At 43.0% G+C, this 27991-nt stretch overlaps 14 protein-coding genes and 1 non-coding gene across 15 annotated transcripts; 3 read left to right on the top strand and 12 right to left on the bottom strand.

Moving 5' to 3' along the window:
- Positions 1-2: 2 nt before the first annotated feature.
- BYT42DRAFT_611667 (histidine phosphatase superfamily) lies at positions 3-775 on the top strand (the record flags this gene model as incomplete). The annotated part of the gene is made up of 2 exons (XM_051571536.1): positions 3-194; positions 284-775. 2 exons carry the CDS (start codon positions 3-5, stop codon positions 773-775), a joined length of 684 nt encoding a protein of 227 aa, XP_051426455.1.
- Positions 776-938: 163 nt separating this feature from the next.
- BYT42DRAFT_491724 (protein FAM72) lies at positions 939-1528 on the bottom strand (the record flags this gene model as incomplete). Its single annotated transcript, XM_051564098.1, has 3 exons — positions 939-1161; positions 1235-1309; positions 1398-1528. 3 exons carry the CDS (start codon positions 1526-1528, stop codon positions 939-941), a joined length of 429 nt encoding a protein of 142 aa, XP_051426454.1.
- Positions 1529-1738: 210 nt separating this feature from the next.
- Positions 1739-3851, bottom strand: BYT42DRAFT_560787 (DHHC palmitoyltransferase-domain-containing protein). The gene is made up of 4 exons (XM_051567277.1): positions 3167-3851; positions 2800-3078; positions 2513-2704; positions 1739-2446 (listed from the first exon to the last, which is right to left on the bottom strand). The coding sequence occupies exons 1-4, from the start codon at positions 3389-3391 to the stop codon at positions 2069-2071; spliced, it is 1074 nt and encodes a 357-aa protein (XP_051426453.1). The 5' UTR covers positions 3392-3851; the 3' UTR covers positions 1739-2068.
- A 929-nt stretch (positions 3852-4780) lies between these two features.
- Positions 4781-8275, bottom strand: BYT42DRAFT_560783 (Golgi transport complex subunit 5-domain-containing protein). The gene is made up of 15 exons (XM_051567276.1): positions 8180-8275; positions 7967-8121; positions 7784-7896; positions 7491-7714; positions 7144-7428; positions 6962-7086; positions 6819-6896; positions 6668-6752; positions 6485-6605; positions 6236-6409; positions 6067-6166; positions 5831-6004; positions 5540-5778; positions 5283-5480; positions 4781-5223 (listed from the first exon to the last, which is right to left on the bottom strand). The coding sequence occupies exons 1-15, from the start codon at positions 8226-8228 to the stop codon at positions 4905-4907; spliced, it is 2439 nt and encodes an 812-aa protein (XP_051426452.1). The 5' UTR covers positions 8229-8275; the 3' UTR covers positions 4781-4904.
- Positions 8276-8386: 111 nt separating this feature from the next.
- On the bottom strand, positions 8387-9813 carry BYT42DRAFT_560781 (uncharacterized protein). Its single transcript, XM_051567275.1, has 7 exons — positions 9511-9813; positions 9396-9453; positions 9176-9327; positions 9069-9122; positions 8950-9008; positions 8783-8888; positions 8387-8723 (listed from the first exon to the last, which is right to left on the bottom strand). Exons 1-7 carry the CDS (start codon positions 9787-9789, stop codon positions 8649-8651), a joined length of 783 nt encoding a protein of 260 aa, XP_051426451.1. The 5' UTR covers positions 9790-9813; the 3' UTR covers positions 8387-8648.
- Positions 9814-9989: 176 nt separating this feature from the next.
- Positions 9990-11840, bottom strand: BYT42DRAFT_560779 (Smg-4/UPF3 family-domain-containing protein). The gene is made up of 5 exons (XM_051567274.1): positions 11443-11840; positions 11264-11373; positions 11094-11189; positions 10899-11027; positions 9990-10824 (listed from the first exon to the last, which is right to left on the bottom strand). The coding sequence occupies exons 1-5, from the start codon at positions 11760-11762 to the stop codon at positions 10274-10276; spliced, it is 1206 nt and encodes a 401-aa protein (XP_051426450.1). The 5' UTR covers positions 11763-11840; the 3' UTR covers positions 9990-10273.
- Positions 11841-12619: 779 nt separating this feature from the next.
- On the top strand, positions 12620-12691 carry BYT42DRAFT_t46. Its single transcript has one exon. It is a non-coding gene; the product is annotated as a tRNA-Gln (tRNA).
- A 1315-nt stretch (positions 12692-14006) lies between these two features.
- Positions 14007-14632, bottom strand: BYT42DRAFT_241831 (uncharacterized protein). Its single transcript, XM_051562673.1, has 2 exons — positions 14500-14632; positions 14007-14432 (listed from the first exon to the last, which is right to left on the bottom strand). Exons 1-2 carry the CDS (start codon positions 14534-14536, stop codon positions 14113-14115), a joined length of 357 nt encoding a protein of 118 aa, XP_051426449.1. The 5' UTR covers positions 14537-14632; the 3' UTR covers positions 14007-14112.
- A 2062-nt stretch (positions 14633-16694) lies between these two features.
- Positions 16695-18568, top strand: BYT42DRAFT_543903 (transmembrane amino acid transporter protein-domain-containing protein; the record flags this gene model as incomplete). Its single annotated transcript, XM_051565725.1, has 3 exons — positions 16695-16707; positions 17267-17451; positions 17522-18568. The coding sequence occupies 3 exons, from the start codon at positions 16695-16697 to the stop codon at positions 18566-18568; spliced, it is 1245 nt and encodes a 414-aa protein (XP_051426448.1).
- A 361-nt stretch (positions 18569-18929) lies between these two features.
- BYT42DRAFT_511130 (P-loop containing nucleoside triphosphate hydrolase protein) lies at positions 18930-21744 on the bottom strand. The gene is made up of 5 exons (XM_051565152.1): positions 21539-21744; positions 21291-21471; positions 20892-21210; positions 20652-20787; positions 18930-20586 (listed from the first exon to the last, which is right to left on the bottom strand). Exons 1-5 carry the CDS (start codon positions 21582-21584, stop codon positions 19286-19288), a joined length of 1983 nt encoding a protein of 660 aa, XP_051426447.1. The 5' UTR covers positions 21585-21744; the 3' UTR covers positions 18930-19285.
- On the bottom strand, positions 21714-22927 carry BYT42DRAFT_560757 (uncharacterized protein). Its single transcript, XM_051567273.1, has 3 exons — positions 22275-22927; positions 22144-22209; positions 21714-22055 (listed from the first exon to the last, which is right to left on the bottom strand). Exons 1-3 carry the CDS (start codon positions 22686-22688, stop codon positions 21762-21764), a joined length of 774 nt encoding a protein of 257 aa, XP_051426446.1. The 5' UTR covers positions 22689-22927; the 3' UTR covers positions 21714-21761.
- Positions 22928-23008: 81 nt separating this feature from the next.
- Positions 23009-24249, bottom strand: BYT42DRAFT_560754 (uncharacterized protein). Its single transcript, XM_051567272.1, has 2 exons — positions 23238-24249; positions 23009-23151 (listed from the first exon to the last, which is right to left on the bottom strand). Exons 1-2 carry the CDS (start codon positions 24116-24118, stop codon positions 23025-23027), a joined length of 1008 nt encoding a protein of 335 aa, XP_051426445.1. The 5' UTR covers positions 24119-24249; the 3' UTR covers positions 23009-23024.
- Positions 24250-24262: 13 nt separating this feature from the next.
- BYT42DRAFT_560750 (concanavalin A-like lectin/glucanase domain-containing protein) lies at positions 24263-25920 on the bottom strand. The gene is made up of 7 exons (XM_051567271.1): positions 25492-25920; positions 25232-25399; positions 25140-25158; positions 24948-25052; positions 24770-24874; positions 24596-24668; positions 24263-24512 (listed from the first exon to the last, which is right to left on the bottom strand). Exons 1-7 carry the CDS (start codon positions 25805-25807, stop codon positions 24429-24431), a joined length of 870 nt encoding a protein of 289 aa, XP_051426444.1. The 5' UTR covers positions 25808-25920; the 3' UTR covers positions 24263-24428.
- Positions 25921-26491: 571 nt separating this feature from the next.
- Positions 26492-26766, bottom strand: BYT42DRAFT_491432 (ubiquinol-cytochrome-c reductase complex subunit-domain-containing protein; the record flags this gene model as incomplete). Its single annotated transcript, XM_051564077.1, has 2 exons — positions 26492-26636; positions 26699-26766. 2 exons carry the CDS (start codon positions 26764-26766, stop codon positions 26492-26494), a joined length of 213 nt encoding a protein of 70 aa, XP_051426443.1.
- A 211-nt stretch (positions 26767-26977) lies between these two features.
- BYT42DRAFT_611655 (uncharacterized protein) lies at positions 26978-27943 on the bottom strand (the record flags this gene model as incomplete). Its single annotated transcript, XM_051571535.1, has 5 exons — positions 26978-27064; positions 27131-27179; positions 27242-27365; positions 27439-27557; positions 27621-27943. The coding sequence occupies 5 exons, from the start codon at positions 27941-27943 to the stop codon at positions 26978-26980; spliced, it is 702 nt and encodes a 233-aa protein (XP_051426442.1).
- Positions 27944-27991: the final 48 nt, after the last annotated feature.

The following is a 27991-nucleotide window of genomic DNA, read 5'->3' as shown; positions in this document are numbered from 1 at the left end:
TCATGAGTCGACCCACTTACAATCATTTGCCGACCAATCTCAAGAATCGATACGTTATTGCTCGCCACGGATTTTCTTTGGCGAACAATGCCGGTCTGATTTGCTCCGATCCTGCCATTGCTATTCCGGAAGCAGAAGGACCCCTGGGCACCGGTTGGGGTTTGCACGATCGTGGCAAGGAACAGGTCAAGGCGGTAAGCAAGCAATGACAAACCTTCAATGGGAATCCAGCTTTTATTAAAGTTCCTTGTTTGTTAACTGTGTCATGTCCTATGTTTTGCAGTCGGCATCGCTTTTGGTCAAACACTTGACTTCCAAAGGGTCACCATTGACCGATGAATCAATCGTTATTTTCTGCTCGCCGTTTTTGCGCACACGTCAAACAGCCGAGATTTTCCGGTCGACTTTGAATGAAACTCTGTCACTGAATATTGCGCCCGCCACTCCCAACCTGTCACTCAGAGAACGTTTCTATGGCGACTATGACATGAAGAGCGACGAAAATTACAAAACCTGTTGGGCCGACGATGCTACGGGACCTGATCATGGAGAACACAGCTCCTCAGGCGTTGAATCTCCCAGCAGCGTGTGTGATCGCACCACGCAGTTTATTCTCGATGAGATTGAAAATAAGGTGCAAGGAAAAGTGGTTTTGCTGGTGGCTCATGGCGATGTATGCCAAATCATGCAAACCGCTTTCTTATCCATGGAAGCCTACCGTCATCGTGAAGTGGAGCATGTGGAAACGGCAAGCTGGAGAGAGATGGAAGCATAGAAATTATAATTATTGTTGATAGATCAATTTACAAGAATAGAAAGAAAAAAGGCTCATCCATTGTTTTGGCATATTTTTTTTTCTTTTCATTAAGTGCTCGATTACGTTATATAAGTGACAGATGAATATGTGATTTGCTCCGGCTTGGGAAACCGTTACAAGATTACCGACATATCTGGTCATATGGCAAAGTGCCGCTCATCAAGAACTCGATGTCCTTTTCTGGGCCGGGCAAGTTGTTCCATATAAGAAGCTCTTTGCCAGTGGCGGTCAAACGTTCAATAGAGTCGCACGCTTGTGAATGAAACATCCAGAAATGACCATTGTTGCTCGATTTGAGACACTGATGGCATGGCGATACGACATGATATCCAATGATATTACCACTATGCAGTGATTATCACACGAAAAATGAGAAAGACACGGCAGGAAACTGAAATAGTGTCGTTGTATAGTTACCACAGTGTACAAGAAACATCGCGAATGCGACAATGACAAGTTCGTGTCAGATAGTCCTTGTCAAGTAGATATACGCTAAATTTTCAGTCAGTTATGGGTTTTCGAAATGACAATGTGCAATTGGCAACGTGCACCATATTAAAAGAAAAAAAGAAGCACCTACGATGGTGATGGAGTGTCGGTGCTGAAAAGCTGCACGGAAGCGTCGGCCAGTAAGATTGCTTTCATTCCACGTGAGCATACAATGGTGTGACAATGCTTGCATGTTAGTTTATAGACTGGTTTGACAGGCATGAGCATATCGCTGTAGGCTCCGGGTTCTCCGCGATGTCGGCGATAGTTGGTCATGGACAATACCGGGATTTGAGTGGAGTTTGTGGACGTTGGATGCCGAGGTGAAGGAAACATTGATTCTTGTGGTTGTCTTCGTTGAGGGATGTTCACTGTTGGAGGTGACATGGGTTGGGCGAGGATACATGTAAATGATGATAAAGGGAAACTCGAGTTATATACCAATTTTTTTATTTTACTTTTTCGCTGTATAATTCCGAGAAATAAAAACAATTGGGAGCGCGTAGGTGTTGAATGCTCGGAAACATTTATGTTTTTCCGGACCTTCCGCCCCGATCAATCCATCGTAGACAGAACAATAGGTAGGGAAGCTTTTGTATGCGCGGAAAATAAAAGAGATAAATTATTTAATGATCAAATCATGTACATTGGAAAAAGAAAAAGTGAATGAGTAACAGGAGGAGGATAGCAATGGTAAGGAATAAAAGGAGATGGCGGGAAAAGGGTGGATGAGAAATCGGAAAGGATGGAAATTGATGGCTTCTATGGCTCGGCCACTTCTTTTGTCATTGGCAATTTGGCGTGTGAATCGACAAGGGTAGACGCTGAAGCAAAAGTAAGAATGGAGCCTGGAGTGGTTGGTATATGTGGCAGTTTTTCTACGACGTCCAAAGTCTTTGTATGGCCACTAGGTGGATGTGTTATCGACTGCATCTCGGCAATCTCACTCCGGGCAGTATAGGTTGAGTAGAGAGATGATCTGTTCAATTCTTGATGTTCTTCTTCTATCACATGCTTCACGTTGATCGGAAAGTCCAATCCCGTTCCAACCATACGTCGCGGACAAAACCAGAACAGTACGTGTGGACCGAGCACGGTTCGAACATTATTCATGATGCCTCGATGATATGGATATTTTACCTGAAGCCAGAAAAATTCGCATCAGATCGTTGATTGATTATTTTTTTTTTAAAATCTTGATCTTACTTTTTGAATGGTTCCTTGATTTTTTAGCGTCAGAGTTCGACCTTTTTCCCAGCTTTCAATGGTGGTGGTGTTGGTGCCAACGCAATAAACATGATATCCACCCAATATACCAACGGCTACCAGGACAACAGTGCACAGCACCAAGTTGATGGATAAAAATGCGGCCTCTTGCGTAGATGGTCGAACATGAAACTGCGAAAATAAAAACAAATAGGGATTCTTGAATGAGATGCTTCGTTCCTCTTATTACTTATTTTAAAGTGGAAACGAACAAAAATAACCCTTACATCATGCATCTCCCCCACGATACGTGCCAATCGACACGCCAGGAGAACGAATAAATAAATCGATGTGACGTTGACGTAAAACAGTAATCGCAAGAAATGGCAGTAATTGGCGAAACCAATGCAGTTGTTCACCCACGGGCAATGATGGTCCATTTTGAGTACACACCGTTGACATATCCGACAATGATGGGCTCGAGGCGGTTTATAGTTGTTGCAGGTTTTGCAGAAGCGTGGTCTGTGAGTTGACTGTTTCACTTCCAGTACATGATGGTCTGGGATCTGTTCGTAACTGTAGTGATTAAAACATTTTCTGCTTTCTCTGTCTGTCTGTCCTCGACGACTGTGTCAGCTTTGAAGAGGTGCTTACCCAATTCGACGGTACGGATCCCGGATCGGTAAGGCAGGTTAAAGCGTAGTTGATGTATATCATGATGATAAAAACGTTGAACGGAGCGAGGATGAGGAAGGTGTGTAACGTCGGACCACCCAAGTAATTCCACAAGACGAAGATTTGTGAAGTGTATGCCATGAATATGATCATCAGTGTTACAGCGGTCACCGTGAGTGGACCACGCCACTCTTGCCAACTCATGATAAAAACAATAACAAATAGAGAACACAGGGAAAAAAAAGCGAGGTGTCCGTGTGGGGTATTTTTAACGGGAGGGATGGCACAATTGAAATAGGACTTAAATAAACGATATAAATAGGGGGTGGGATGAGGAACTGGGGTAAACGAGGGAAAATCGGATATTGTTATAAGAAAATCCGGAAAGATGACATGAAAAAAATCCAGAGAACGTCTTATATCAAGAACACACAGGCATATCAATCGCACGGTTGCAAATGTGGATGGAGACGATGATCAACACCAAGATTCGGACACGCTTCGGTGGATGACAAGGCGATTGTTACGGATACTTGTAAGTGTAATAGTCAAACGCCCGTTGATCGAAAAAAGTAATATAAAAAAGGTAAAAATAAGCAGGATGGTCGTTGGAAAAAGGTATTCACTTTGTTGTCGTAGTTAGACAACAGATAAAGAAGTTTTCGTTGCCGTGCCGCCAAAGAAAAAAAAAAGCAAAATGGGAAAAAAAATGTCTTTGTGTAGCACTGTTACTTTTCCTTATTGATGGCGAAAGCTCGTGTCAACATCCATAAACTGAACTGTTTCCAATTTACTCGGCTCATTGTTCTTTTTCATGGGGCGATTTCAGAAATGAATTACTAGATTGCCATTGTCCCTCTCCCAAGATAATGAACCTTTCACATCTTCGTATAACCATGGCATCATCGTCGGAGTCATGGCGTGTATGTGTGCTCTGTCTATCGTTGCACAGCCAGTGAATCACTTTTTAGCCGTTCCATACAGACCGACAGACCGATTTCAGAAGGCTATCCATTACTCTTTCTATCTATATATCATGCTTTCGCCATAAAAAGTATGAAAGACGTCTTCTGGGTTTGATCCGCCTGAATGTTCGCGCTTTTTGATATGCTGTACAAGGCAAGGGAAATGCTAGAAAAAGAGAGCAATACATGGTTTTGTATTGTATCCACAGTGTACAAAACAGCGTTCTACATCTCTATGGCCATTCCAAACGGTTTATACAAACAATATCGCTTTGCTTTTGTGATTACGCTGTTCTCATGTGCCATGGGCGTGTGTAACCCTTTTTTTTGCTTAAACTTGATAATCAAGCGATAGAGCCGTACTGTGCATTGAATGCTCATACGATTAAAAAATATAGATGTTGTTGTTTTCTCCATTTAGAATAAAATGATAATTGGTTTGTTCATGTGTATATACGATGGTAGGATTTGAGCTGGTATCTCTGCTGTATCCCGATCTGAAAGGTGCAGTATGGCTTGGCTTTTCTAAAAGTCGAGAATAATACTCATGAGTAATAAAGTGCACTGAAGCTCAGACACACACCTTGTCATGATAGGGACGCTAGCCATTTGAACCATTTCGACGAAGCAAGGTTTTGATATTTTGCAATTTTTATAAACCTTCATTATCACAAAATAGGATGGTTTATGTTTCTTAATTATGTAAATAGGATGGGCTATGCACAATGAAAATAGCAGCGGGGATGTCCATTCTAGATGGAGGGAGAGGACAGTTGCTCGGCAATTTCGATGATGAGTCGATTTTCGGGGATTGTCTCCAATTCGTGTGCCGTCAAGTTACTGCCTTTGGTGATGGCATCCACCGCCAATGACACTTGTTCCTGTTCCGATAAGCGTTCCATCCACTCCATGTATTCTCGCGGCGATAGGTCATATACCGAATATGGCAACGCCAATCGAGGTGTCGACGATTGCGATCGCACAACCAAATGATGGATCAGCACCAATTTTGAAAGCCCCGCCGTATGATGAGCAGCTGTCAACTGCACGGAATCCAGGAATAACAGAGGTCTGCGTACAATATTCCATGAGCCTGGGATAACGCCAATCTTGTACTGCCTTGTACTTACCTCAGCACACGCAGGGCTTTATACTCATCCCCAATTTCTTCAATCCTCACACCATAATCACTCAAGAACGAGCTAGTGATAAACTCAATCTCGGCCATATCTCCTGCCAGCTTCAGTTTGCCAGCTTCGCTCAGAGGCGATATCAAGCTTGCTTGGAAAACAAAAACATGTAGCATGTATTTCCCGATTTGACGCACCCTACAGGAGCATTTTTACATTTTTTGCTGATCTATAATCATAACCTTACAACTACTTACCATGATTTTGGTTCTGTACCGCAAGACAACCGAGAAAGGATCTGGCTGTGATGGTAACGGATGTGTTTGGCAAGTTCTTTGACATAGGCACTTGCCGAATCGTCTTCCATTGGATTGAAGTTGCGGTTCGCTTGTCCCGAAAAGTCTTCTTGATGCATTCGTATCAGTACCCGTAATATATCCAATTTGATACCATCCACCAAGTTTTGACCGATGGAAAGCATGACCCGCCGACATTCCTGAAATGGAAATTAGAGACACATATACTGCTATCACTGTGTTGCCACGCACCTCAGATCCTTTGATGATGATGTCCACCATCTTCTCTGGGTATTCCTCTAGCACTTTCCATATGGACTGATGCATGTAGTATGTAATATTGATGAGCTCAATTTTCCTGCTCAGGCTCATGAAAATGGTATTGTTCTGCGTAGCTGTATAAACAGACTGATCCGTATTCGGTATCTAGACAACGAATTTAGCACCAAGGGCATGCCTGTCAAATTCGTGCAACTGTAAACTCTTACCAATGCTTCGCACTTGGCGCAAAACATGTTCAGCGTTTTGACCACATTTCTTGCCACGGCTTGAGCTAAATGGGGCTCGAAAGCCGCAGTTTCCAATTCGCTTGATAGGATAAATCGCGGTAAGAACGCTTATACCTTCATATCATCCTCTTTACTGCTAACGACTTACTGTTCGATGACCCGTGTAATAGTCAATATACTTTGACGCCCGGGAGCCGTTCTCGACAATCCTCCGTGAGCAGGGAACGTTGCATTGATCGTATCATGCATTCTTGTCAATGATCTAGCCAAAAATCCGCTTTCAAATATGTTGAAGCTGCGTAGCATAATGACGTATTCAGGGCTAAATTATCAAAAAGGAAAACGTTACTATCACATGAGCATTTGCAAATCGGATGGCAAAGAAAGGTGTCTCTACCTCTGGGCATAATCGTGCAATGAGGTGCCATTATGGATTGCGACTCTGGAGAAGAATTCGTGAAGCAACTGGAGCAATTTGGGGTATCCGCCGACAAAGGTGTTTTGCAAAAAGGTCGAGACTGTGGTAGCCATGGCTCAGTCAACGGATCAAGAGTAGTTGACTAAAAAATTGCTAAATTACCTTTGGTGGCCTCTTTAAGTTCTCGCTCAAAAGTGGCCGATAATACGCGCCAAAAATGGCTGACAAGACTGGTCGCGTCGAACATCTAGTAGAAAGGGGTATACAATTGAGTTAAATAGCACACATTAACTCTGTAAGAGAGCGTATTTACTTTGGCCACTTCCTCCAAAAAGGTCACTTGACTGAGCGAGTCCTTCTTTATCTCGAGCACTTTTTCCAAATCGTAGATCTGTAATCGCACTGGTCAGCTTCCATGTTATTTGACCCAAGGGATACATTGACAAAAAATTTTACCTTGATACAACTGTCACTCATGGACTGCATCAATGTCTCCATACGACCCCATATCGCTTGCGCTAATGCTTGCTGATTACCGAAGCTGGGTTCGTTATTCGTCCGTCGCACATTAGGATGATTGCCTACATCAAGCTAAGCATTAGACCGAATTATATGCATCGATGGATAAGACGCCGGACCTTTCATTTCTTTTTGCAACGAATGCATATCAACGACATGTTTGATATTTCGAGCGAGGTCGTCGAGCATTCCGTTGGTCAACTCCTGCACTCGAGTGCTCATTTGCCGCATGTTATGAAATATTTGCAGACCAGCTGCCATCTTTGCCTGCGACTGTGTATTAACTCCATCTTTGAGTAATCGATCCGCTTCGCTTTCAACTCGTTGCCGAGCGGTTTCTATGAATGCGAGTTCTTTCGTCACGATATGGATGCCTTCAAAATCGGATTCATTGACAATGGTCTCTAGAATCGTTTTACACAGACGATGAGCTCCTGCACTTTTGCTAGGTAAGCCTTTCATTTACCGAGTTCGTGTACGGTTAATGCCGCTGCCGAGAGGTCGCGTCCAGCCATACTATCAGGCTCTATAGATGTGTTCTCCGTCGATGGCAGTTGCCCTTCCAGTCTTCGTTTCAGCAGTAGAAAGCGATGGAGCCGCCTCAGCAATTCGCACGTTTGTTGCAGATTTTCGAGCTGTGTCGTATAGCTTTGAAGTTGATGATACGGATCCTTAATTTTTGAGACCAATCTAATAATACATGACCATTTAGCTATGATGATCATTTACCCCAGTAAACGGTTCCATGTCAATACTCACTTTCGCAGAGACAGCTTTAATTCCTGGATGTTGGCTTTGACGGTCGCCAATACTGTCTCCAGATTTTTGATCCCAGTTACTTGTCCCAGCAAGTCTTCGTAGTTGTCCGTGACCTGATCGACGTTTGCGTCAGCTGATAATGCCTCTTTTCAGCTACTTCTTTCTATGCTGAGCTGTATCTACCTGTTCCTGAATTTGCTTATTCAGGCTATCGATACTGAATGATAGTTTTGCGAGGGCCGTGCCGATATCGCTGCCGTCGCCAGTACCTGACTGATTCACGATGGTGTTCGCATAACTGTTTGCGTCGAATTCATCGGACAAAAAGGTGTCATAATCTAAGCATCCCATTTATTTAATACCATGTAAAATGAAGCAGGGAATAATGTTGCGAACCTATATAATTGTCTGCTTCCCGCAAGAAAAACGTGGTATTGCCGGCCATGATGCTGCTAGTGTTGAAGCATGCTTTGTCCAGAAAAGCGTTCGGGCTGCCATTTAGAGTCACGGCCGCTGTGACGGATGAAAAATTCAAACCGCGTTTCTTTCATCCTCATCGGATCACGAATTCAAACTGTGAGGCCTGCTTCTTCCAAATAACTAGGATAACGAGTGAAAAAAGATACAGAGGATCTTTTTTCCGAGCATTTTATAAATACTATTAAATGGAGATGTGTAATATGAAGAATAACTATATGAATCTAATGCAAATTGATGAATTCACACCCAGGCAGCAAAAACAGCAAGTCGCTGACGCTGACAAGCACGGATATCTGGACATGGTGAATCTGAGCCATAACGTGCAGTTCACCATCATGTCCAGAATCAAGGACACTGTAAAATAATCCCATAGTCCAGGTAATCGCTATGATCGCGCAGAGGCACTTGTAACGCTCGATGCGTAGCGATGAGGATCCATCTTGTAAACTGCAAGCTGACCCTAAACATCAACATGAGATACGTATCAAGGATATATCGAACGAGTAACTTTTTTGGTACCTTTTGAGTTTGCTTTGTCACATCTTTGGTGTGTACGAGTGCTGTCAAGCATTCTGTAACTTTATACTGCGGTAATTTCACCTTGTTTACAATCGTCTTGAGATGTCTTTTTTTTTGACGAAATATCAGTATCACCATTGTTTGATAACACCGTCTGTAGTACTTACAATCCATCAGGTTCCGACCGCAGTAATTTTAGAATCTTGTTAAGATTTTGTGTACGTTCCTAACATCCACATTCATTAATTGATCCCCTTGGCAACAGCTGACAATATGGGTAAATTACCGTGGATTCTCGAAAATCTAGAGGAAGCCGATCGATGATTTTACTAATATTGATCTGCCAGAAAAAAATCAGTTTCAGCATGCGTGGATCGCTCGCAGAATCCTTACCTTGGATACAAATACTCGTGTTTTCTTTCCTGGCTTTCCATTATCCACATCAGCATTGCTTTCTTTAATGGTTCTTTTTCTTGGCATCGCGTGTGTGGCGTGTCCGGTATCGGACGTTCGTGGTCTGTCTCGATTCGATGATGCGTTTTCCACTAGAAGCAAGTTTGAACAATGAGAGAAAAGTACGAATCTGACAGCAGCATCGAGATGGAACGCTTACTGGTAGATGGACGTGCCCGTGTGTCGGTCCTGTTTGCAAAAGATGATTTCACTGGCGCCTAGGCACACGGTAACATGAACAAATGGTGCGACCACCCAAGGTATCAGTCACCTACCTGTGGCCAATCAACCGTTGTGCTGTTGGCTGTCATGCCAAATAGAAAGGCACCAAAAGCGCTATTGAATCTGTTCAAGGAATCATTGATGTCTTTGAGGCGTTCAAAATGGCCGTGCATCGTTGAGAAGGACTGGCTCACGGCTGACAACGAATTCGAGAGCACTTCAAACCGTGTCACATCGGTAGTGTCGCGCTGAGAGTACCGATCCGCTGGCGTTGCATTGCCGTATTGAAAACGTCGTGAATCACGCCGATGAGGGGTACTGAAAGGTTGCATCAAAAGTAGGGTTGGAGCTACAGGAAAATCGAAAGGGTCTTTTTTTTTAACGCGAGTTTTTGGGTAGGTGACTGTGAAATCATGCTGCATGGATTCAATTTCGCTGAGGACCATCTTTGCCATAACTATTGTTCCTGGCTCATATCAAGTTTAACTCATCACCATTATGTTTCCATACAAACTGTTGGGCAAATATTTAGCTTGCTGTTATCTTACAAGTGCATGACATTTTTAGTTTATTCAAGATCTACATTCCGATGGCAGGAAGCAAATCCCTATACACACACTAGTGGACCTGTGAAATATCCGCATATCATCAGTGATTATTCCCGTGAATAACCCGATGGGGATAACAGTACAAAAAAAAATACTGTCAGCGCCGAAACGTAGGATTCGAAAAAGCTTTCGACAAAAGCCTTTCCTCGATATAGGATCGACAAGAAAGGAATGCGAGTGAATAATGGTACGATACGCTTCATTCGTTTTAGCCAGACCGTTTGGATGACGAAGGTTCGTTTGGACTTTGCGATGCTTCAGTGTTGGTGCTGGGACGACCGAGGATCTTGACCACCGGTGGTTTGGCTCGACCATTTTCCGATCGGTTTTTACTACCGCTGGTTTGTTGTGAGGCAGCTCCTTCTTTGTTTTTGGAAGACCGTTTTCGACCTTCTTTTTTCGATCGGCTGCTGCTGGAGCCTGTCTTTTCTGATTTAGTGCCTGAAGCCTTTTTTTCTGTCGTTGGTTGCTCGGGGGTCCCTGCGGGACCTTTCTTTTCCTCTTTCTTCTTTTTCCGTTCCCTGCGATTTGACTTTTTATTCGTTTCCGAGGGCGAAGCATTGGGCGCGTTGGAGGCGGCAGAATTTCTGCCTGAAGATGTTGACTGAGCTCCTTTCGATTTGAGGACCTTCTTCGCCGCACTTTTGGCCGCCTGGGCTTTCGCTTTCGCTGCTGCTTGGGCTGCCTTTTGCGCTCGTAAATGTTCAAGCAGTGGCGTCGTCGTTGGCTTATTCGCACGCTCGGCTGCTAATGCTTGAGCTAATTTCACATAGTTGGGTAGCGGTGTGAGATTCGAATTGCCCAAGAAATAACCACCATTCTCCTCTGCTTACCAGACACCATGGCCAACTTGTTCTCTAAGCGTTCGATCTGCGATCCACCTTCGCTCACATCGGCGGCCACCTCGGCTGGTTTGGCTTTTTCGGCTTCCAAAGCCTCCAGGAAATTCAAATAATCGCTATCTGTTCGCAGTGGAAAATTTGAGCATACGGAGCCGCAGGATTTAGCATGCATGTGTCGCCACTCACCGTTATCAATGGTGCCTTGCCTAGTATCCGGTGCCTTGTGTTCCTTGGGGAGCTTCTGGAAGGGAGCAAATTCCACGACCGCCCTGCTTTCGTTTCCTTGTAACCAGTAATCAATAAAGGCTCGGCTTATGACAAATTTTCCCTTGAAAAAAAATGGTTTGCTATCATACCTGTATTGTCGAGAAATATATGCCCGTCAAATCCGCGATGGAATTCAATAACAGCTTCCATGGACTTCATGTGGAAGTATGCTCGAGAATACACATGTTGCTTCGCTTTGCTAAACATTGGCGGATTTAGGATTCTTAACGAAAACTCGATTGAATGGACGGCTGTTGTGGATAATTACCTTTTGCTGATTTTGCCAGGAACATAATATTTGTAATCGACAACGTCATCGCCGGTCCAAGCCTTGACGGCATTCATAAATGTCTCCTCTGGCAAGTTGGGGGGCAGTCTTCGAACGACGACCTTTGTTTTGAGCACGTTTTTGCGATTGGCACGTTTCGCCTTTTTCCTTTGGCGATCTCTCTTTTTCTTCTTGGCGGCTTTTTCCGCGCCTGACTTGTCCAATTTCTGTTTGTCTGTTCCACTTGACTTTTTATCCTTGGTAGCAGGAGCTGGAGCTTCAGCCGATGCGGCAGGCACTGGAGTGACTTCGGAAGACATGGCGCTGTCAAGGACGTTAATACTGCGTCGCCAATTTTTTTTTTTATTCAAAGGGAACTTGAACTTTTTCATCACGTGCGATCGAATTTTGTGACAGGGCTTCGACTCACAATGCAATTTTCAAAAAGACATCCTCATTACAAATACCAGAGTTTCATTTCAGGCAAGTGTCACCACCTTTCCGTCTCACTGTATATTTATAAGTGAGAAGAAAATTATTACTCATCATTAAGTTAAAGTCAAGAAAAATCAACCATCTAGTTTATATATAATTGTAAGCGTCATTGAAGGAATCCAAGAAACCACTTTAATATGAGATGAGACTTTTCTTTTGGAATACTATCGATGTGTGCTCTTTGTAGTAGTAATCGTTGACAACCCGGTCAACAATTTTGTGACCATGTATCAATCGCTTGGTGAGCTTTTATCAGTTTACACTGGGACATTTCATAAGATCAAATATATTTTTCTTTGTTCTAGTTACTTTTTAGAGACCTAGCCACTGTGTGGCATATAAGCATTAGAAAACTTATACTCCGTCGACTTAATATTTTTTAGCATATGATCAACTCATTCACAGCACATCAGCAAGATTTGCAAAAATGCAATATTGACCCAAACTCCGCTGCCATACTATGACTGGATGCTTGTTTTTTCTCCGCATTTTGTATATTTTATAAAACACCAATATCTCCACACTTCCGTATCCTACAGACGTTGTTTCTGCGCTGCAACTAGCCTCTATTACTTTACTATTATTATATAAAGAATTTGAGCAAGTTAAATATGTAACTTTCAAAGGAAATGACCTTTTTTGATGGTCCATATATGTCATGATGATGCAATGGTGTGTATATGGTCCCGTGATGTAATGGTTAGCATATGAGACTCTGAATCTCATTATCCGAGTTCAAATCTCGGCGGGACCTTTTTATTACCCGGTGGTACTGGGAAATTTTTAGCCAATCAGCATCGAGTTTGGACTTTTTTTTTGCCCTCTTTTTTCTCTTTTTTTGTGACGAAACAAAGTGGTTATTGTAAGTTTTCTGCCATTTTACGGCAATCGATGGCTTTGAGTTGGTTTTTGTTTCGATGAAGGGTAAAAATGGGACACATCGATTCATTATCGCACTAGAAACAGGTCTCTTATTTTATATTTTATTTTATTACTTGATTCCAGATTTGTAACCGCGATATGTATATGCATGCAAGCAGAGTCTCTGCTTTATATGATCGGTCGACATTGGCGAAGTCTATACCGATAATTGTGAGTCTACAATAGCTTTTGCAAGACACATAACAAGTAGTGGGTGGAAGCGGGCCTTCATCATAATTTGGCCTCACGTCCAGCTGCGTTCATGGCACGATACGTTTGAAATGTCATCTAAGATTTTTATAGGAAGAGATTACATCGACGAAACAATAGCCATACGGAAATATGACCGAAAGCGCGTACCGCTTAAGCAAGTTTGCATTGATCACAGGATCCAACCCAAAGAATTGAAGTGTTTCAGTTCCGAGAAAAGGAATGCTGTACAAAAGAAGAACCTCATATTACAGAAGAGCCCTTGGAAACAAGCCATCAAAAAACGCATTGTAAAATGGACATACTGACGTTCGGCGAGCACAATCTGTACGCATAACACTACAGAATTAAATTACGCCAATTGAACTAAGAACGCTTGGAGCAACTTGTCTGTGATCGATGGTCTGAGGGGAGTTCATGCAATGCAAGTCCTGTTGTTATGGCCAGCAAAATCAGTCAAGCCCTATAAAATTGTCGTAGAGACCAAGTCAAATCGACGGTATCCTCATCTTGTAGTTTTTTTTTTCTTACGGCTTCTTCTGATCCCCGAAATTAGGTAGACAGATCATAACATGAGCTACTGTATCTGATCGTGTAGACACGACCCCTCAACAAAAAGAGCGAGCCATTCGGTAATCAATACCTTTTTGTTCGTTTCCCGCATCTGTCCCTCCATGAAAGTAATATCGCTTATCACCGCTGGATCGAGGACAATCGGTCTCCAAGCGCTAAAGAATTTCCAAACCTCACTTGTCTTCACGTATCAAAATATTAGCCTCTTTAAAAATTCTGTAAGTTATAATATTTATTGTGTTATCTGCCTTTATGCTTAAAAAAACATATCCAACCTAGCCTGTTTCGCTTCGCATTGTGTTTGCAATTTCCGGCGAACATTTTCAAGCTGTCCTCCCAGGATTCTTCATCGAGGTTGTCCATTACAACTTGCAGGTGGCGAAGTACCTCGCGCGGAGACATCTTGGAGGTTGTGGAATATCGATTTCGGGCTCAGACTTTTCATCATGGGTTGTTTGGACTGGGTTGGTCTTAGGGAGGCGGTTCTCCTTCTTCAGAAAAATTGATATCGAGAGAAATAGTGGCTGCATCGAATCCGTACATCTCTGAAATGTTCGGCCTCAAGGCTTCAACCTCAGGCAAGTTTTCTACAGGTTCCACCCTCGTAGCTGGCCCCAAGATAACCTTGAAGGCATTGCTAATGGTCTCTTGTCTGACCTGGCCCCAAGAAAGCTTCGACCATCGCATTGCCGTCAAAATGTCAATACGAAAGAGGTTGCTATCATTGGCCACGTTTTCAGAGTTATTTTCTTGCCAAGATTTGGCGGTGAATTCTTTCGTACTGCAAATTCCTAATAATTGGAGTAAACAATATAAGTATTTAATTGACAACAGAATCCCAATAGAAACAGCACTTACTTGAAGTGCACTTTGAAATTTTGAATAATTCCAGCATCAAGAGGCTGAAAGCTTTGCTGTGGTATTGGGAGGCAAGTACGGGAGCTCAATGTTGGTAGGAGTGTAGTCACACGTGCGTCCTGCGAAATTATCTCAAATCAGGATCACCTTTCGATCAAAACCTTGGATTGATTTATCAAAGCAGCGAAGGTAAACTTTGAAGATATCCTCGTCATCCAAGCAGTTGCATTATGAAAGTAAAAGGAAAAGCCAAAGGCAGCCAGATGCTATTTCATGCAAATACGGTGAGCGATGTACATTGAAGTTCACACTAATTTGTACTGTACCTTTTTCTTAAAACAAGCAGGTTGGCTTTTCCAATAACAATGACTCCCGTTTGTCGCTCCCATCAGCATTCGCAGATTGTCATTCTTGCGAGATGTGCGTTTGTCATGCTGGAATGTTTAGCCTTCTTCAGGAGTTGATCTTGCTGAGCTGATGTTAACTTGATGTATGATTTGAACTTTGACATGTAGAATATGGTTTCTGGTTTTTTTTTTTTTTTTTTTTTTTTTTTTTTTTTTTTTTTTGATCGGTTCCCTGCCAGGTTACCGACATTGGTAATTGGGCACTTGCCGTATGTAGTGTAACAACAGAACGCAGACTCCAGTAAAATAATAAGCTGTTTGGAGTTCTTTGTCGTCGCGCATCAACTGAAATGTTTGGTAATGAATCATGATTTCACTTAGATCGTATACGATAACATTCATGTAGTGTGCGTGTGCAAAGGATTTGCCGAAACATGTCGCAAACTCTTTTGTGTGGCTGAACAAATGGTTATGCAGTTGCCATAATTGCAATGTTTACCTTTGTGTGGAACAATGGCCGAAAAATTGCTGCGTGGCTTTTGCCTATTACCCTTTTTTTTTTTTTGGAAAAAAAAAGAAACGTGGTATTCGCGATAGTATGTAATCCCTTGGGATCATTTTAGTACATTTCATCAAGTTTCATCCACGCGTTTTGAAACGTTCAATCAAGCGAGGTAAGCGAACAAAACGACATTACCGAGAATGATTTTTTTTTATTTCATGCAAAAAGAAAGAACTTTACAATGTCAGTTAAAGATATGCCACGGTGAAACAGAAATAAACTCAAATGAACACGGCGGCTTTTTTCTTGGGTCATCCTCTTTTTGCCATGTTGGGTAATGATGCTGGAAATGGTGTTATCTCCAGGATCGGGCGATTTTTCGTGACTGATTCAAGTTTGGAACAAAAAGTTCCCAGGTTACTTTGATGAAGCGTGAGAAGCATCGCTAGCTCACTGGTTAGGTTGGGAGCTCGTTAATGCTAACTTTTATGGGTATCGCGATAAAGCCGTGTTCTTCCCCTATATTTCTTTTTTTCCTTTTCCATGATTGTCGATTGACATCATTTTTGCTTTAAAAGGGTATCTTTTTTCACATTCAGCGGTTATTTGAGCGAATAGATAGACAAAAACGACACTTATGCCCACGAAAACGCGCCAAGTTGGCGCTATGTAATTGAATTATAGTTTTGTTCATAATGGGCATGTACGAATAAAGGTAACATGCATAGTGATCATGTAAGATAGAGACCATAGATGATCCGCATGGATATCGTTCTTATTTTCCCATATTTGGGTACAGACAAAAAGACTCATCCTATATGTTTCATTTGCTGGATCCATGGGAATAAAAAAAATCCTTGGAGAAATAGCAAGGGTGAAACAAATTGGTAAGACAGATGCGAAAGGGAAAAAAGAAAAGGCAAACCAAGGTAACCAAGACGAGGTCCAGTCTACCCCATGAATGCATGCATACCCGCCAGCAGTGGGGATGCATATCGGGTCATATTCTATTTTTAGGAAAATGTTTGAAGTTCTGCCATCATCCTTATCAAGGTCGTTCAGTTTTCTCACGACAAATTCCCTCATTTCACACGATTCTATGGATGAATGGGTCGATGATGGTGAGAGGACAATCAAATACACATTGTGTACCCGGTCGGTTGATCCTCCGAACTAGGCTGCGTAAAATAAAAACACAGCAGTCTCCGCTCGTAATGATACGAATGCATGGCGACTGCAGAAGTCTATTTATCTCCTTATGTCATATTTATTTGCACCATCAGCGTGATCGATAAGGGTCATTTATCCAGATTAGAGAGAATACCCTAGAGTATGACAAAGACTATATGCAACAAAGCAGTAAGATGGGGGTGGGAAAACCTAATCTCATTGTTCAGATAGGATGGTCGAACCAAAAATTGACGTGCGGATTCTGAAATAAGCACCTATTGTGTGAAGGGCTCATATGACTCAAGAAATGCTCATCCAACCAAACTTGGCATTAGGTCCAAATCATCCAAATGAAACCAATGAGCTATCGCTTTTGTAAAATGCACCAAAAAAAAAAGGGCAAACCTTCACTATATAAATTAGAGCGACTTTTTCGCATGGTCAGATTACAAGTTAAAAAAAAAAAAAAAAAGAGAAACCGAAAAACCCTTTAACAACTTTTTTCTTTCCTGAATTCTCTCTTTTTCATTTTTTTTTTCTCCGCGTCGCATCAATAACCCTTCCACATCCCTCTTCAAAACCAAATTTTCACTCAATATGTCCGTGGAAGAGAAAAAACATTCAAGTGAATACAGCGGGTCTATCGTCCAAGATGCTTATAGTGGTTTGTGTCTATATCACTTCGCAGTGGCGCAAACGATGACCAACAGAAACTGATTCTGTTTGTTTATTTCATAAAAATAAATAGATAGCAATTTCGAATACGGTGGAGACGGAGACATCAACCGCGAACACGCCGGAAGCGCATTTCTTGCATTTGCCAATGTTGTCTGTGTCATTGCTGGCACGGGTACTTTGGGCTTACCAGCCGCTCTGAGTCAAGGTGGCTGGATTGGTCTCCTCATTCTGTTTCTGGCGTGGACCATGTCAACTGTACGTGCTAAAGATTTGAATACAGTCCATGACCCAATTTTTTTACTTATTTCCATAACATATTCTATAGTATACCGGTATCATTTTGGTACGATGTCTGTACGTACCTAAACAACGTCTCCACACCTACAAAGATATCGCCACCACAGCATTCGGTGTGATTGGCGGTTGGGTCACATTCTTCTTCAACGCTTGGATTCTTCTTGGTGCGCCCATTCTATACATGGTGCTTTCCGGCCAGAATCTCAGTCAACTTTGCAGAGGCACAGTTGGAGACATTGGCGATACAGCATGGATTATCATTTCTTGCGCCATTGTCGCCGTCCCGTTTGTCATTGTCAAATCGATGAAAGAAGTCGCCTTCATGAGCGCTTTCGGCGCCTTGGCCACGCTTGTCGTCGTCCTCATCGTTCTTGTGGTGGCATGTATCGACGAAAAGAACCAAGTCGATGTTACGCATTATCCTGTTATTTGGGATCAATTCCCTGTTGCTCTGTCCACGATTTCATTTTCTTTTGGTGGCAACGTCGTTTATCCCCATGTGGAAGCATCCATGAAAAAACCCAAGCAATGGCCCAAGGTCGTGGCTGCCGGTCTGAGCGTTTGTGCTCTCATGTATTTCCTCAGTGCTGTCCCAGGTTACTACATCTACGGCACCGATGTCAAGTCCCCTGTGTATAACTCTATCCCTGATGGTGTTCCCAAAATCATTTGCTTGGTCTTAATGACAGTCCACGTAATTACTGCGGCGCCCATTCTTGTCACATCGTTTGCGCTGGACGTTGAAGAAATGCTGAATATCACCGTCGACCGTTTCGGCCGTATCTGGGAATTCGTATTGCGCGCTATGTTGCGACTAACCGTCATGGTCGTCATCGGTGTCGTCGCTTGCAAAGCACCATACTTTGGCGATCTTATGTCGTTAATTGGTGCCTTTGCTAACTGCGCACTGATTTTTATTTTCCCGGTCATCTTTTACTTCCGTTTGACAGGTTTCAGAAACAAACCCTTTTACGAAATCGCTTGGTGCGGACTTATCGTTCTTCTCGGTCTTGTTGGTCTCATTTTTGGTACCATCGACGCCATCAAGCTCCTCATCAAAGATTTCAATTCTTAAATTTTTCTTTTTCTTCTTTTTTTATTTATCCCTCATTTGTTCATTTGTTATCCTCTGGCTTCTTTTTTTTTTGAAGTCCCTTCCTCCCCTGCATCTGTATTCCTGTTTATCTGTTGGTTGAACCAAACATTCACGTAGATGTGTATATATGTATTATTTTTTATTTTTCATTCCCTTTTTATATTTGGACATACCCATCGATTTTTTCCTTATTTTGAATTAAAGAGAAAAAGGAAACACACTTATTGTAGCCATTCGATACAACTGGTCCATACCAATTTTTTATGTGATTAATATTGCCTATTCCATTATACAATCTCGTCTGTTTCAAACCATTCTACAGTTTAGCGAGACCGAATGTCCTAATATCAACTTACAATTGTGAAAAGGCAAGAAGAGTTTTAGATGGTGAACAACGCTTTCTTTTTGAACTTTATAAACATTCTATCTACATCATCCCAACTTGGGATGTTCCACGCAAACCCTTCTCTATCAGTTATATAAAAGCGAGAAACAAGTAAAAAAAATAAAAAAAAATAAAGAAGAAGGATAAATGAACGAAGCAATGAAAATGGGAAAGAAGAAAAAAATGAGGATGAATAAACAAGGAGTTGAGTGGATGTGAGCAGGGAATGGATGCAGACTCTATCATTGATATGGCATGAAAAATAATGATGAAAGATAATAATCAAAAAGAAAGTAATAAAATAATGTCATTTAGAACCAACTGGTCTTTGTCTGATATTGCAGAGGCACGTCTCTGGAATAAGCAGATCGACCACCACCACCGCCGCCGCCGCTCAAGGGTGGATAGTTGGAGTAAGGTGGGAAACCTCCCATGTCATAGAAACCACCGCCACCGCCGCCAGGACCATTACGAGAGCTGCCGCTGTAGTCTCGTCGGAAATCGCGGCCACCAAAGTTGCCACGACCGCGACCTCCGCGGCCTCGGCCACCATAGGATCGTGATTCACGAGCAATGGATTCCAAAAAGCTTGGAATTTCTTGATTGGCCTCTTTCAAAATATCGACAAGATCATTCACGATGTTCTTGTTACCACGGTTGAAGAAGGCAGTGGCCAGACCAGTGTTACCAGCACGACCAGTACGGCCAATACGATGGACGTAATCGTCAATATCGGTGGGTAGATCGTAAGAGATGACGTGCGATACGTTGGCAATATCGAGACCACGCGCCGCCACGGCTGTGGCTACCATGATTGGCGTACGACCTGTACGGAAAGAATCCAAAGCACGCTCACGCTCACGTTGAGTGCGATCACCGTGAATGGAGGTGGCAGGGAAATTCGAGTTCAGCAAGTAATCGCAAAGGGCATCGGCCATACGTTTCGTTTCCACGAAGATCAAAGTCAAACCGGAGACGTCCGTCGAATGAAGAATATCCAGCAACACCGACCGTTTGTCTTCGTCTTCAACATATTCCACCTTTTGCGTGATGTTTTCCGAAGTCGAGCCTACACGACCCACCGACAAGAAAATGTAATCCTTCAAGAAATCGCGGGCCAAATACTGAATGTCACGGGGAAAAGTCGCCGAGAACATGAGAGTGACACGATCTTGCACAGGCGTCATATCTTCTTGTTCGACAATGCGTCTAATCTGGGGTTCGAAACCCATATCCAACATGCGATCCGCTTCATCCAAGACCAAGAATCGGATGTGAGCCAGCGAAATACGAGCGCGTTCAATCAAATCCACCAAGCGACCTGGTGTAGCCACGAGAAGGTCGCAGCCACGCTCAATTTGGCGGAGCTGACCTCCGATGTCCGCACCTCCATAGACTACCGCGGGACGAACCCAGCTACGGTAAGCAAACTTCTTGGCTTCTTCATAAATTTGTGACACCAATTCACGAGTGGGGGCCAAAATCAGAACCGCTGGGTAGGCTTTTCGAGAGCGGTATCCGTGAGAGGGAGTTTCAGGCCCGCTGGCCAAGGGGCCTTTGCTGAAGAGCTCCGACAAGACGGGGAACAAGAACCCACCTGTCTTACCAGAACCTAGAGGGAGTTTCAATCTCAGCCATCGCACTTTACCCTTTATGAAAATCAATTCCACACTTTACCTGTTTGAGCGCACGCCATGAGATCTCTACCGGCACCGACAATAGGGATAGAGTACTTTTGCACAGGAGTAGGCGTAGTGTATCTTGCCAATTCGATGTTGCTCAAAAGGTGAGGATCCAAAGGAGGATGGGTGAACTATGTTGACCATCTCTATTGGTTAGCTCTGGTTTAGATCCATGCTACCGGGACTCCATCTCAAATGGGGAGTTTCAGGGGTAAGAAAATCAAAAAAAATTTACCGTGGTTACAGCCTCTGGACAGTTATCACCACTAGCCTCCACAGGGATATCATCGTACTTTTCAAAGTTGATGCCGGTCTGTTGGGTTACAGAATCATCCACTGTCCCAAACAATTCCCGTTCAGTACGAGGATTGCGGTTGCCGACGTGGTGGACGCCGTCTCTCCAGTAACCCTGACTATCATCTCGACGGACATAACCGATATCGTCACGACGGTTGTTACGGTATCCTCCATAGGAACCACGTTCGAAAAAGTTGTTGTTGCGAGGACCGCCCCAACTATTGCCTCGGCTGAAATCCGAACGGGACGACGACCAGCTGTATGGTTTTTTGTTTCTCGAAAATCAGTCTTTTGCTTGCTTCTTTTTTTTGTGCACTTCTAAATCAAGATAACTTACCCGTCACCTCGGTTACGTTCATTGTTCCAGGCAGCCCAACCTTCGTTGGCACCTCTGCCACGACCGCCGTCTTGGAAACCACCACGACCACTACCACCTCGAAGGTGAGGAGGGACATAGGCAGACCGTCCTGAATTGTTTGAGGGACCGTTGTACTTGTTGCCACCAACGCTCATAGCAGCTAAAGAAAGAGGTGGAATAATAAGCAAATATTATTTCGTCCTATGGCTGTAATATCAAAGTCCTACCAAACTGCTGATCTAAGCTTTGCGAGTTATAACCATGGTTCATCATTCAGATTGCAAGATCCCAATGAGTAAAAGTAAAAAAGAATACAGTGCAAGGCACAAGGTTGCAAAAACTTTTTTTTAAAGCGCTTTCAGCAGTTAGATGACGAAATAGTATGACGAATGATAGTCCAGTTCCCAAAAAAAAAAAAAAAAACCAATCTAAATGATCTATTATGACGGACTACCACAGGTATTTCAGGTTGACCCCTATATCTCGATTCTCAAAGGTACTATTGCCTAAAGCTCGACGCCAATGAATTGCATGCGCCATATTATCAGCCAGTAGATACATTTTGCCTTCCAGCCCTTCGTCTTCGTCAAGTCGTACAGGTTGAACCATCACAGCACTAGTGCGATCGAATTGCAAAACTACGCCTTTTTGCCGATCAATGCACACTGTTTCCTCATCCTCGCATGACGGTTTGTGTACATCTTTCAAATACCCCAAGGGAAGAATATCCACCGGTCCTTTATCCTGTATAAGGGAAAATTTAGTACAATGAGGGAGTTTACGATTTGGCTGGATTTTCGTTGTTGGGCAATAGGGCCGACGCTAGTCTTACCTTGTACGAAAAATCACGCAGTACAAGCTGACTGTCTTTCAGCGTCACCCAATATCGTTTCCAAGTCTAAAGCACCAATTCATGAGCTTATCTCACAGAATATAATGTAATCAAGGCGGGAAACCACTTACAGGAAAAGCGAGTCCTCGGACATAAAAGGTAAGATAGTCGCCTGCTTTGCAATGGGCCAGAGCGGCCTTTAAATCTTCAGCCCGAATGTCTGCGTCCAATTCTGAGGACAAAGATTGATACGAGAAACCTGGCCGCTGCGCAGATATCTTTGAAAATAGCTTTCCAGCCGAGGTTTGCTCTTCTTGCACTTGCAAATCAATGACGAGTTCCAGCTCAAGTCCTTTGATTTGTATGTTTTTAGGCTTTGTTAATTGATACCGTCGTGTGCCTTGGTTACAAGATTCAAGGCCGTGGTCACCAGCCGAAGTAAGTCGCAAAAAGCCAACCACAGGCATGGGTTCCAAAGGTTGTTGTACGATGCCCATACGTGACAGCCATGCGTGGGCAGGTCTCGCTGCTACAATAAATGTCATGGTGAAAGGACCTTTGACCGACCTAGAGGAATAAAGCCATGTTCAGTGGGTTTAGCCATCGTAGTGCACCATTTTTTTTTGTTGTGGTTCTACTATGTACCATGACATCGAAATGTCATCTCGCAAATCAATGCTCGTACGTTTGTTGGATCCCTTCAAAGAACCTTTTTCTGATAACTGAGTGATATCATTCAATTGCAAATGCAACTCATAAAGGTAGTCTATGCAAACGCATGGATGTCACATTATCTGAACCTTGTTTTATTTATTTATGTGACAAGCCTTACCTCGTGAGGAACCCTTATTGATGACTTGTTTCACTACAGTGTTCCATCATCAGCAAACAACGATATTAATGTTTATATAACGCTTCATCACGCACGAACCTTGACAGTGGATTGTTTTTTTCTTGAGTACTTTAGTAGGAGCGTAAGTTCGTTTAACAATCGTGACCGGTGACACGGTATGCAAGTTATTCATATGAGACCTGAGAAACGATAAGAAAAAATTATTCCAATATTAACTATGGTCATCTATCCCTACCGTAAGAATCCAAAGTGATCCGTGTCTGTACCGTAGAACCGCTCTTCAGCAGAAGCAGGATGGCGATCCACTCGACGCGAACCTTGCATGGTTTCTGCATTCACTGTAGGCGTCACCTCCATACCTGCATGGTAATGGTTATCATCGTGCCGTGTTGTCTCTTCATAGTATATCATATCATTGTGATCTGCACTCCCACCCCTTTGAGTTTGGGGTAACCCCTGAGACATTTTTCGTCCCAAGGAATAAACTTGGTTTGATGAAAGAAATTGATCGATAGGCTTGCCCAGCCATGTGGCGGCTCTTCGTAACTGGGTTTTAGGTTGCGATGCAGAATTATCTTCTGATACTGATTCTGGCAAAGGTGGGAGAGCGCGGTTCATGATCTCTGCATATGGCAGCTTGGGAAACTGATGTTCCGACGGGGTGGCAAAAGATGTAGCGGCTACATGGTTTTCTTGCGACGTCAAGGTTGATAGTTCATCATCGTAGTTATTCCATTCCTCATAGGACGGTGAAAAATCATGTATTTCATGGTGATGGTCTGTTGTCACGGCGGTCAGGTCCATTGATTCCATGGTTGGCATTGTTGTCACATCATCCGTATCTGGAAAATCAGGGGAACCGTAACCATCCTGACCATAGCGGGCTGCTTCATCTCTTTTCGGCGCATATGATGTATAGTGAAGATCGGCTCCTTGATTCATCAATTGGTTCATCGCACGGTCCTTGGGCGATTCATATTTCTGATGATCGGCTGTAGCAAGGGAAGGAATATAGGGACCCACACGCTTCAAGGAGGGCTGAGTTCGCCATCTTGGTAGAGACTCTCTTCGCGTGGCTTGCATAGGATGATTAAAAGACGTGTAATTGGACTGCAACGGCATAGTGCAGAATAAAGAAGCAATGTATTAAGGAACAGGCATGTACACGCATAAAAAAATGGTTCCTCATACATGTCGCAAGTAGGACTGGGTCAAAGCTTACAAATAGAATTGAAAAAAAAAATCGAGATTACAACATTCCTATTGCATATTTTAATGGAACCAAAAATCAAATAGACCAAGCAGATCGATAATAATAAGATTTTGTTGTGGGACTTATTGCCTGCTATGTTTCTCGAGGCGTTGAATGGCGGTGTTTAATTATGTGCTTATAAGAAAGAGACACTATGCATGGAAAAAGTCTAAGATTACACTAGTTAGAGACGCGATTATGCGTGGGATCACATTCGATTTCAATGTTCTTGATATATGCAGCAATTTCCGGAGCCTTATCCCACTAGATTGATAACAAAGTCCAAGATTAATCTTTTTTTTTAAAATAAAATAAAAATAAAACGCGCTTTGGATCAGATATCTTACGTTGATAGGTCCAGCTGCCCATTCAGCTGTGCCGGGTTGAAAGCTACCGTCCCAGAGTCCGACCTGAATACGCCTTTGACCATGAAGATATGGAACAAAGAGACCGAAACAAAGAGACACACATGATATAATTTAGTAAAAACATTTGCGTATGGATTATACAATGATACATACATGGGATGAGTAGGGTATTTGCATTCGCCCTTGGAACAAGTTTCTGTTTGCTTTTTCACACGGACGGTTTTGCCATTGATAGACCATTCGATTTTGGAGGGTGACCTACAATCCAAAAAAAATAATAATCGTGATTTAGAATGCGCTCACGTGAATCAACGGTAAAAAACGTGCTTACCAGGTCACAGTATAAGTAAGGAAGTTTTCGGTAATGTCCTTTGGTACTTTATGGATGTCACCGTTAACACCATACACGATATCATCGCCGTAAAAATAGTTGGTTCTAGACAAAAAATATTACGTACAAAGATGCGTAAAGGTGATGTTAGTGAAAAAAAGTCGCATCTCGTTGATACTTGGTTATACTTACTGAACATGATTGGGATCACCTAATCAATATAAAGGAAATTAGAAAAAATAAATTTTAAGGGGAAATACATCCGATAAACTAGCTTGCGGTACCTCCTAGCATTTCATAATCGATTTCATCACCATTGTCGCCAATAAGAATAATAGCCGTGATCGCTCCACCGACGGGTGCGCTCTTCACCGTGGCCGAGAATTTGCCAAACTGCATGTAGTCGGTCGAATTAAACGTTGCGCCGCTTCCAGCATACTTGTTGTAAGGCACTATTTTCACAGAATGGAGAGTTAAGTTATTGAGTGAACTTATAGTCTCGTCGAGTCAAAAAACATCAACGAAAAAATTGAGGTCAACTTACAGCCTTCGGAATCCTTCAAGCGCACGTATTCCTCCGGAGGAGCCAGCACCAACTTGAGACCCTCTGAGGTGACTTTCCAGTTCTTCCTGGTGGGATCGATCTCTTTCCAACCAGAGGTGCCTTGAGTGAAATCGGTGCGGATGTTAGTGCATGCTGTTTTTTCGGCTCTAGCCATCAAGGATTTTGGCGGAGCATGCGTGACAGGCATAGATACGTCATGACCATAGGGTGCAGTATAAGGCCTCTTATTCACCGGTGAGGCGTCCAAACATTGGATTGCTACGAATAACGCGATAACCAAAAGGGAGCGTACCATAGGAGACAAGCGAAAGAAGAGCAGCTGATGCGGTTGCAGGATGAAAAAGTAATGTCATTATATAGCCAAAAAACCCATTTTCCCTGTCCAGGAGGATCGAAAACACGAATTCTGTTTTGTTCATAGAATTTAAAAATAACTTGGATGCAACGAATTTCTTTATCGTGTTAAAAGTAAATGAGTTTTGTATTCCGCGCCGGTATTGAATGGCTCAAAAGCAGTAAATATCTGTGCACATCTCACTGTCGATCCATCCATAAAATGGAGACGAGGGTGCGGTAATAAACCATCTCAATTCACATCCCACAGTGTGGATAGTGATTTTGGGTTGTGTGGTAGTTGGTTTTTTTTTCGTCGCTTTGAATGCTCCCTTTGTTCTTCCTTGCACCTCCTCTCCTCATCTAGACCCCGCTCTGGACCACTATTTTCCACTCCCTTCCCCTTAGTCTCCCTTATATTTGCATGCTGGTCGGTTCCGCAAATAAGATCATCGAATCATTTACTGGTTTCTGGGGTCGCTTCTTTCATTGGCACATCGTTTTTTGCATTTCGGCAAATCCCTTTTTTCCGATCCCATGTTTAATACGCGCGTTGATATCTTTTTTGGCACAATACGTGACGCAGTCGAATAGTTTATTATTGTAGTGTTTCCTTTTTCGTTTTTGGTTCGTCTAATAGCGTTTCTTACTCGTCGGTCTTGTTATCAGAGAAATAGCTGCCGGCAAAAGGAATCTTGGACAGAATATCCTTCTTCACAAGAGGAATGTCGGAACCCAAGAGAGCGAGGGCACAACCGGTGGCGACACCCCAGGTGGCGAGGTTAGGAGCACTACCGGATATACAGTTAACGAGAATGCACAATGCGAGAGTGACCAAATGTACACTACTTACACTCGAATGAGTTTTTCGGGAGTGACGAAAGCAAAGTGGGGACTGGAGACGATTCTAGCGACAGGCATGATAGTGTGAAATGGGATGGAATTAATACAAGAGGCCAGCCCCCCCAGACAGTGATTTTTTTTTCAGTAAAAAAACACAGGCATCGGAGTTTGAGTTGAACACTTGTGACGTACAGTGAATTTTTTAAAATGTCTTACAAAGATGATGGGAAGGGATTGTGAAATAAAAAAGGATGTAGAATATATACAAATATACAGGCGAAAAGATCGTTTAATCTGTCTCATTACCGATCCGAAGCATGACAGAAAGCCATCGTTCGTCGTTGACCCAGTCAATATTGCTCTCGAGAATGAGACCCTTGGAGTGATAAAAGATTTCCGTGAGCTTTGTATTTGAGAATCAGAGTAAAACAAAGGAACTTACAATCAGCACGTTGCGTGCAATTTCAAATCTGTTTTGCATTTCTCGAATTCTATTATTGTGCCGTTGTATAAGTGACGAGTGAAGGGAGTTGACTAGCATTTTATGATTTACCTTTCCGTTAAAGCTTCTGGGTTTTCAGCCGCGAGATCATCATGCATGTCTACTATGATTTCTGATTGCGAAACATTTTGCTCTTCGATTGATGCCATTAATTGTCGGTTCGCTCGATGGCACTCTGAAATACAACCAAAATATGAAATAGATTAATCTTTCTGATCGTTTTCTCCTGGTTCCTGATGACACCATACCGATAATTTGACGTTGGGTATTCACTAGGTTCGCTTTTACCTCGCGTAAGCTTTCAAAGGTTTGCATAAAACGTACAAGCAGCTCGTCTCTTTCCTCAATTTGTTTTTCAACCAGTCCACTAGAATACGATGGAAAATAAGTAACTTAAGGGCTGGCATCGATCGGTCCATCAGCTACTTACGCTTGCTTTAGGGTATCCGGAGCGCTATCCGGTGGATAGAGCGCAGACAGTACTTGATGCGAACCATCAAGACTTCGCGTCAAAGCGTCTTTGCCAAGATTGAACTGTGTAATAACATCCAGCTGTGTCCGCAGCGTGTTCAATCGTTCTTTGTATCGCTCTAGATTTTCAGTGACTTCATCTAGCGTTAAGCGACGGACATCGTGCTCCAAGGATTTCGCTTCAGCGACGTTCTCATATCTTTGTAGTTGTCGTTTGAGCCAGTCAATTTCGCGCTCAGAATCTAGTACAAGCTGTTCCTTTTCTGATAAAATATTCGGCATGCTGACCAGCAGACAAAAGGTAGAACACCAGTGTCACACGAGATCGCG

This window comes from Radiomyces spectabilis (assembly GCF_025331425.1).
Source record: "Radiomyces spectabilis strain NRRL 2753 chromosome Unknown BYT42scaffold_3, whole genome shotgun sequence".
In the NCBI taxonomy this organism is placed as follows: domain Eukaryota; kingdom Fungi; phylum Mucoromycota; class Mucoromycetes; order Mucorales; family Radiomycetaceae; genus Radiomyces; species Radiomyces spectabilis.
This window is presented reverse-complemented; position numbering and strand designations above follow the sequence as displayed.

Coding starts and splice junctions, on each gene's coding strand:
- BYT42DRAFT_511130 (XM_051565152.1), bottom strand. CDS start 21,584: ATGATGAACCATGGTTATAACTCGCAAAGCTTAGATCAGCAGTTTG. Junction 20,788..20,891: donor GTCCAGAGGCTGTAACCACG/GTAAATTTTTTT, acceptor TGGTCAACATAG/TTCACCCATCCTCCTTTGGA. Junction 20,587..20,651: donor CATGGCGTGCGCTCAAACAG/GTAAAGTGTGGA, acceptor AACTCCCTCTAG/GTTCTGGTAAGACAGGTGGG.
- BYT42DRAFT_560754 (XM_051567272.1), bottom strand. CDS start 24,118: ATGCCGTTGCAGTCCAATTACACGTCTTTTAATCATCCTATGCAAGCC. Junction 23,152..23,237: donor GACACGGATCACTTTGGATT/CTTACGGTAGGG, acceptor TAACTTGCATAC/CGTGTCACCGGTCACGATTG.
- BYT42DRAFT_560779 (XM_051567274.1), bottom strand. CDS start 11,762: ATGTCTTCCGAAGTCACTCCAGTGCCTGCCGCATCGGCTGAAGCTCCA. Junction 11,190..11,263: donor TATATTTCTCGACAATACAG/GTATGATAGCAA, acceptor ACTGGTTACAAG/GAAACGAAAGCAGGGCGGTC. Junction 11,028..11,093: donor GCAAGGCACCATTGATAACG/GTGAGTGGCGAC, acceptor CACTGCGAACAG/ATAGCGATTATTTGAATTTC.
- BYT42DRAFT_560781 (XM_051567275.1), bottom strand. CDS start 9,789: ATGCAACCTTTCAGTACCCCTCATCGGCGTGATTCACGACGTTTTCAA. Junction 9,328..9,395: donor ACGGGCACGTCCATCTACCA/GTAAGCGTTCCA, acceptor ACTTGCTTCTAG/TGGAAAACGCATCATCGAAT. Junction 9,009..9,068: donor TAGATTTTCGAGAATCCACG/GTAATTTACCCA, acceptor TGTGGATGTTAG/GAACGTACACAAAATCTTAA.
- BYT42DRAFT_241831 (XM_051562673.1), bottom strand. CDS start 14,536: ATGCTGGAATTATTCAAAATTTCAAAGTGCACTTCAA. Junction 14,433..14,499: donor AATTTCAAAGTGCACTTCAA/GTAAGTGCTGTT, acceptor TCCAATTATTAG/GAATTTGCAGTACGAAAGAA.
- BYT42DRAFT_560783 (XM_051567276.1), bottom strand. CDS start 8,228: ATGGCCGGCAATACCACGTTTTTCTTGCGGGAAGCAGACAATTATATA. Junction 6,897..6,961: donor TGAGTGACAGTTGTATCAAG/GTAAAATTTTTT, acceptor GTGCGATTACAG/ATCTACGATTTGGAAAAAGT. Junction 6,167..6,235: donor ATTACACGGGTCATCGAACA/GTAAGTCGTTAG, acceptor TATCCTATCAAG/CGAATTGGAAACTGCGGCTT.
- BYT42DRAFT_560787 (XM_051567277.1), bottom strand. CDS start 3,391: ATGAGTTGGCAAGAGTGGCGTGGTCCACTCACGGTGACCGCTGTAACA. Junction 3,079..3,166: donor GATCCGTACCGTCGAATTGG/GTAAGCACCTCT, acceptor AGTTACGAACAG/ATCCCAGACCATCATGTACT. Junction 2,447..2,512: donor ATCAAGGAACCATTCAAAAA/GTAAGATCAAGA, acceptor TTCTGGCTTCAG/GTAAAATATCCATATCATCG.
- BYT42DRAFT_560750 (XM_051567271.1), bottom strand. CDS start 25,807: ATGGTACGCTCCCTTTTGGTTATCGCGTTATTCGTAGCAATCCAATGT. Junction 25,400..25,491: donor CTTGAAGGATTCCGAAGGCT/GTAAGTTGACCT, acceptor CTGTGAAAATAG/TGCCTTACAACAAGTATGCT. Junction 24,513..24,595: donor GGGCAGCTGGACCTATCAAC/GTAAGATATCTG, acceptor TTATCAATCTAG/TGGGATAAGGCTCCGGAAAT.
- BYT42DRAFT_560757 (XM_051567273.1), bottom strand. CDS start 22,688: ATGACATTTATTGTAGCAGCGAGACCTGCCCACGCATGGCTGTCACGT. Junction 22,210..22,274: donor TCCGAGGACTCGCTTTTCCT/GTAAGTGGTTTC, acceptor TTGGTGCTTTAG/ACTTGGAAACGATATTGGGT. Junction 22,056..22,143: donor TGCGTGATTTTTCGTACAAG/GTAAGACTAGCG, acceptor TCCCTTATACAG/GATAAAGGACCGGTGGATAT.